The sequence below is a fragment of the Mesoplodon mirus genome, assembly GCF_964341445.2.
Source record: "Mesoplodon mirus genome assembly, chromosome: 12".
Taxonomy (NCBI): Eukaryota; Metazoa; Chordata; class Mammalia; order Artiodactyla; family Ziphiidae; genus Mesoplodon; species Mesoplodon mirus.
The window spans coordinates 79,811,672-79,818,472 of NC_138988.1; the positions used below are offsets into that span (position 1 = coordinate 79,811,672).

The window sequence follows — 6,801 nt, forward strand, 5'->3', positions numbered from 1 at the left end:
TTTGCCTGCTTTTGAAATTTATATAAATGGTACAGCATATATTATTCTAGTTAACCCAAATATTCAATGATGTAGACATTATACCTACGAGCTTTGTATTTAGGTTTAAGTATGAATACAGCCATGTCACTAGGGAGAAATGACTTGGTGATTTTAATCTGCCTATCAGTATGATGAGCTCTTGTTAAGACCTTATGAGAGGGCAAGAAATACGTAGCTGTGGAAATACGTTGATTACAGACTGATGTTCAGCTATGTTACCTGGGGCCTGAATCAGCACTGCTTCAGACCAGTGCACAAGAAAGGATATAGGGGAGAAAGCACAAGAGTGAGGGAGAGAGGGAGAGATTCCAATTACTTCCTTACAGGACAGATGGCAGATTCAGTCCCCTGAGGGCTCAAGGAAGACTCTTGCAGGAGTTGGCTATACCTGGTGCTCAGCTTTCTGAGACAGCACAAGAAGCAGAGATGTAAAGAGGAAAAATGACAGCCTGACATGGAAGAAGAATAGGAGAGTTCTGGTTCCATGGGTAAGTCTCATATCTTTCTGAGATTCCTTTTTTTTTTAAACATCTTTATTGGAGTATAATTGCTTTACAATGGTGTGTTAGTTTCTGCTTTATAACAAAGTGAATCAGTTATACATATACATATGTTCCCATATCTCTTCCCTCTTGCGTCTCCCTCCCTCCCGCCCTCCCTATCCCACCCCTCTAGGTGGTCAGAAACCACCGATCTGGTCTCCCTGTGCTATGTGGTTGCTTCCCACTAGCTATCTATTTTACGTTTGGTAGGCACATATATACAATGGAATATTACTCAGCCATAAAAAGAAACGAAATTGAGCTATTTGTAATGAGGTGGATAGACCTAGAGTCTGTCATACAGAGTGAAGTAAGTCAGAAAGAGAAAGACAAATACCGTATGCTAACACGTATATATGGAATTTTAGAAAAAAAAAAAGTCACGAAGAACCTAGGGGTGAGACAGGAATAAAGACACAGACCTACTAGAGAATGGACTTGAGGACACTGGGAGGGGGAAGGGTAAACTGGGATGAAGTGAGAGAGTGGCATGGACATATATACACTACCAAATGTAAAATAGATAGCTAGTGGGAAGCAGCCGCATAGCACAGGGAGATCAGCTCGGTGCTTTGTGACCACCTAGAGGGGTGGAATAGGGAGGGTGGGAAGGAGGGAGACGCAAGAGATATGGGAACATATGTATATGTATAACTGATTCACTTTGTTGTAAAGCAGAAACTAACACACCATTGTAAAGCAATTATACTCCAATAAAGATGTAAAAAAAAAACAAAACAAAACCCCCAAAATTGCCATATTATAGCCCATGTGGAAAGAATGTCCAGTCAGTTTCTTGAACCTGGCAGGTGAAAGAGGAGTAGGAGGAAACATTCCTGGTTCAAAAGAATCAAAATAAGTCACTGTCCAAGAAAAGCTGCAGCAGGAGAATCCGGCAGTTAGGGATATTATAAGTAGAGTCCAGAATCCTAACAGTCCAGTGTGTACATCATCTTCGTTCTTCAAATTTTCAGCATGTAACTCTTCTACGATCAGGTAGATGATGGTGAGAAGGAAGGCGAGGGGGATGGCAAACAGCAGCGAACAGAGAACTGAGAGGACCTGGACCGGCCAGCGCCGGGCTTGGGCTCTGCCGCCCGCATCCGCCGAGAAAATGCCATTGCGTTTATCGGGCAGGGCGGGAGACCCGTCCCCATCTGGCTGGAGTAGCGAGTCCTTTCTAGGTTCCGACGACGCCCCGGCCCGCACGTCACGGGCCACTCGGTTGCATCCCTCCTCCTCGTCGACTTCACCCTCACCCCAGCTGTCTCCGTGACTCGGGCAGGGGGTGAAGGTGGCAGGGCCCCACTGCCCCACCCCCTACGGGGTGAGGCTGTCTAAGCTCGGGAAGCTGGGACACAGTTGTCTTCCCTTCCCCGGGGGAAGTTGGTGGAGTTTTCTGAAGTCACTTTAAATGAACTTTCCACACAAAGTTGAGTTTGACAGTCAACCTCCAATATGATACTTGAATAACTTTCTAGAATCTTAAATAGATCACTGAGAAACATTAGAAACCTAGTGTGAGCAAGCTAGGCTTTTACCTGGTGGAGAGGAGGGACTATTGCACTATCCATTGGTACTTCTGTACTATTTTCTCTTAATTTTCACATAACATCGACCCCAACTCGTGTAGATTCTGCCACCCATGTGCAGCTAACATCCATCCAGTTCCTCTCATATCCATTGCAGGAATCTGCTCTAAGTAACATCATCTCTCATTTGTAATTCTCCAACAGCCTCTGGATTTATCTACAAGTACATACCCTTGATCTTCCATTCCCCACACAGTAGTCAGAAAGATCCCTTTTGCTTAAGAGTCCTGTACTTTTTTCTCTTAGAGTAAATTCTCATACATTTCCCTTAACCATTCATGGCCTTGGCTCACCCAGGCTTCCACCTTCATATTTTTTCTATACTACTCTTCCTTTCCTCGGCAACCACATTGAATTTTTTCTGTTTCTTGTACTGTGTCTTTGCTCTTTTCCACCTCAGGACTTTACACATTTACCTACTACATTTACCAGAAACATCCATAATAATTTTCCTTCTCAACCTGCCCACCTTTTCAACTGTATGGTAACATCCTACTTATCTTTTCCTCATTCCTCGGATCCTAGTGTAAATGCCATTTTCTTAATGCAGTCTTTCCAGAATCCCTTACTTCAAGGTAAATTTAGAAGCTAGATTTCTTCTATTTTAGCACATGTCACACTAATAAATATGTATTTAACAGTTAGAACATTTATAGAGACTATATTCCCCTCCATTCAGCATCACACCCCTAGTGCTTAGCCCATAGTGACTGACTTGACTCCTATTAAGCCTTTCTGTAACTTGAGTAGGGACTAGCCTGAAAGGCAAACATCACTCTGGGTATGTGCCATGGACATGGGACAGGTAAGGGCTAACCATGAGGGCTTGAGCAAGTCTGTGTTGGCAAGAATTGAAAGAGCAGTTTCAAGTAGTATGTTTGTTTTTGAACTTTTTATTTTATATTGGAGTAGAGTTGATTAACAATGTTGTGTTAGTTTCAGGTGTACAGCAAAGTGTTTTAGCTCTACATACATGTCACTATTCTTTTTCAAATTCTTTGCCCAATTAGGTTGTTACAAAATATTGAGCAGAGTTCCCTATGTTATACAGCAGGTCCTTGTCGGTTATTTATTTTTAAATATAGCAGTGTGTACATGTCAATCCCAAGTATTTATGAACTGGAATAAATGTACTTATAGATGGAGATGATAAGGAAGTAGTTCTGTCCTTTAGGTGATGCTAACAATGATCATAAACAATATAGGAGAAGTAAGTTTATGGGGGTGAGAACGAGAGAAGAAGGAATTATGCTGATGGTGTTGAGTTTAAGGAATCTACAGAATTTTCATAAGAGATATCCAGTAGGCATAGTTGCATCTTGAGCTGAAGAAATAAGTGAAGATTAGAGAGTTGGGGTTCATTTCGTGTGATTGGAATAGTGCTTGTAAAATATGTTTACTCAGGAGAGTATTTTTAAAAAGTAGACTGAAGATGTGCTCCTGGGGACCTTGGAGGTGTTTATTCTTCTATTGTGACACATGAGACCCACAGAATTTAATTATATTTGGGAGTAAAATGTATAGAAAATTAAAAGGACTTAGTTTTGAAACTTTTAAATGACTTCCATCATTATTACTCTATGTCCCTAAAGCTTTAGCTTTGCAAAAGCATTTTGAATTTAGAGATTTGAAAATACAAACACAGCTACTATAGTCGTTCATCTTTTTGGCTTGCTATTCTTTTTTTTTTTTTTTTTTTTTTTCGGTACGCGGGCCTCTCACTGTTGTGGCCTCTCCCGTTGCGGAGCACAGGCTCTGGATGCGCAGGCTCAGCGTCCATGGCTCACGGGCCCAGCCGCTCAGCGGTATGTGGGATCTTCCCTGACCGGGGCACGAACCCGCGTCCCCTGCATCGGCAGGCGGACTCTCAACCACTGCGCCACCAGGGAAGCCCTGGCTTGCTATTCTTTATTCTCCAAGAGATGCGTGACTTGGGAAATACCTGGTACCTTATAGTAAAGCTTTAAGTTGTTTGTCTTTGACCTTTATCACTAAGTTATCCTAGTCTTGCTATAGAACCCATAAATTTTTTTTTACCATGTCAAGTTTTCTAATATTTCTTGGTCATATGAATAGCTTGTACTAGCTCTAGCTTTCCTCTTCACCCAGGGCAGAGACAAGAAACAAAGCAGAAACCAAAATGTTGAAATATCCGAGGGCTGTCTCTTTGCCTCAGGAATTCTCTCTTTAGACTTCTCAAACCCACCCACATTTAAAGATATTTTACGCTCTTTCATCTTTTTACGTGTGGGATAGACTTCTGATGATTACAATGTGATCTCTGTACACATATACACTATTTATTCAAGAGCAAGTTTGGAACATTAAACAATTATAGTAGTATTGATATGATTACAGTGATAATGATGATGTTACTTTTAGCATTATCAATTATGTGTTTATTATGCACCTGATATTGCATGAGTTTTACTTGGATTATCTCATTTAATTTTCATGTCAAACTCATTCAGTGAGTGCTATTATTATTCTTATTTTATAGATAAGGACACTGAGGCCTAGAGAGCTGGTAATGATTTTTGTTCAAATCACACGGCTCAGAACATAGTTAAGCTGGGATTCAAACTCAAGCAATCTAACTTCAAAACATGAGTACTTCATCACTATGGTAATACTCCACCCACCTTCCTGACTCACTTAAATTTCTGACCCCTAGAGAAACCTCTAGCTTCTTAGTCACAATTTTCCACCATTCTGGAAACAAAATAAAATTATTGGTTCTTCAATCAATGCTTAAGACATCAGCAGATATGTGCAGTGACAGTGAATTTCACTCATGGTTTAATTTTATTAATTAAGATGCTAAGAATGTGCATGACCTAGGAACAGAAGAATACCAAGAGGAGCCATACCTTATTAGCAGACTAAAAAATAAATTTCACTTTCATAAATGGTGTGTTCATTTCCAGACATGGTTGCATTTTGGACGTAAAGCGGATATGCCAGAGTATAGGACAATATTATTCAGATCTTTATTAGACCCCTCAATCTGTCCATATCCTGGCTAAGAAAGCGACCATATTCTTTGCAGGTAGCAACTGGCTGAAAAACAAGAGTTGAATCATTGTTAGTGACTTTGGCCCTGGAGATTTATCTGGCTTTTGGGTTGTGGAGCAAATATTTTGTTTATATTTTCTTCCATATTTTCCCCTCTCCTTATGTTCCCCTCTCTCTTTCTTTCACTTATTTTTTCCATATATTTTTACCAAGCAATCATTATATATAGAAGAGATCCCGTCTTGGGTCTTGAGAAGCCATAGTAAATAAAAAGAACTGAGTCTTCAGCTTCATGGAGCTTATAATCTAATGAGAAACACAGACATATAGATACCTAAAGGGGCAACTACAATTCTGAGTGATAAAATGCTATTACAGAATAAATAGGTGGGTCACTTAGGGAGGAGGAGGAGATTCATAAATTCATCTTATATGAGATAGTTTCCAAGATTAGACTTGAAAGGTTATTTATCAGGTGAAGAAAGAAGTAGAAAATTCTAGGGAGAGAGAACAGCAAGTGCAAAGATTTGGAAGCAAGTGGGAACATGATGCTTTCACAGAAATTGAGTATTACTGAATTATATAGAGTGAAAGGTGAGGAGTTAAGCATTTTAAACCTGGCTAAGAGGTCTGAACTTTATCTTGAGGGTGATGGAGAACTTGTGGAAGGTTTTAAGTAAGATTTTAGGGTGTGTCTTATATCCTGTTACTTTTCCAATTGGCCAAGTCCATGTTAAAAAAAAAATTAAGAAAATAGGCTGTGGCTGTACCCTTGTAAGCTAGAAAGGATTGATAAATAGAAGCAGTACATTAAACTCTTTTCTGTCTCGTACTACATACTTCTAAGTTAACACAGACAAGTACAAACACAATCCAATAATATAACATGAGTTTCTCTTGAAATCTTACTAGTATTTGTTTTATTCAATATGTGGAGCATAATTTGGGAATACAACATTTGCTAGAATGTCTCAAATCTGGTCTGCTATCCCCCTAGCTCATGTGTTTATCTCTGTATACCTGGATTATTTCAGTAGTCTCCCATCAGATCTCCGTGTCCATGCGTTCTAGGTATGCTCCCCTACACTGGGGTGCTTTACTGATTTCCCGTATGCTACTCTTCCTTGTTATCCTGTGGGCAATAGGGAGCCAATGAACTCTCCTTTCTCAATTTCTTTTACTAGCTGAGAGGCTCATGTATTTACTATTTGACAAAAAAATGATTCTCAGATTTAATAACAGCTAAGATTGGGCTGCTGAAATTAATCCGAGGAATTACCAAGAAGGATGTCCCAGTTGTCAGTGTGTATTTCAAGTTCAAGTTCTGAGAGCTGGATTCCACCTTGCCCAAGGGCAGTCTTTAATGCTTGGCAGGATTCCCCTTCCAACTCCATCTTTTCTGCCTCTTGTGTACAAGGCAGCCAAGAAGAAAAACATTCAAAATAAGGCTCTTTATGACTAAATGTATTGTCAGTTAGAAAATCCAGCTCGGGGAGAGGAGACAAGAACACCTGAATGGGACTCAGAGTCTAACCTTGTTCTTTGTCTCCGCAGCCTGTGGAATGAGGCCTGGTTATATACCTTGAAAAAGTCCCTGATTATCATTGCAC

At 40.2% G+C, this 6,801-nt stretch overlaps 1 protein-coding gene across 1 annotated transcript; it reads right to left on the reverse strand.

Annotated features, from left to right (window-relative positions):
- Positions 1-1,252: 1,252 nt before the first annotated feature.
- LOC309813149 (ADP-ribosylation factor-like protein 6-interacting protein 6) lies at positions 1,253-2,158 on the reverse strand (the record flags this gene model as incomplete). Its single annotated transcript, XM_082637735.1, has 2 exons — positions 1,253-1,904; positions 2,126-2,158. The coding sequence occupies 2 exons, from the start codon at positions 2,156-2,158 to the stop codon at positions 1,266-1,268; spliced, it is 672 nt and encodes a 223-aa protein (XP_082493861.1). The 3' UTR covers positions 1,253-1,265.
- Between the last annotated feature and the right edge of the window lie 4,643 nt (positions 2,159-6,801).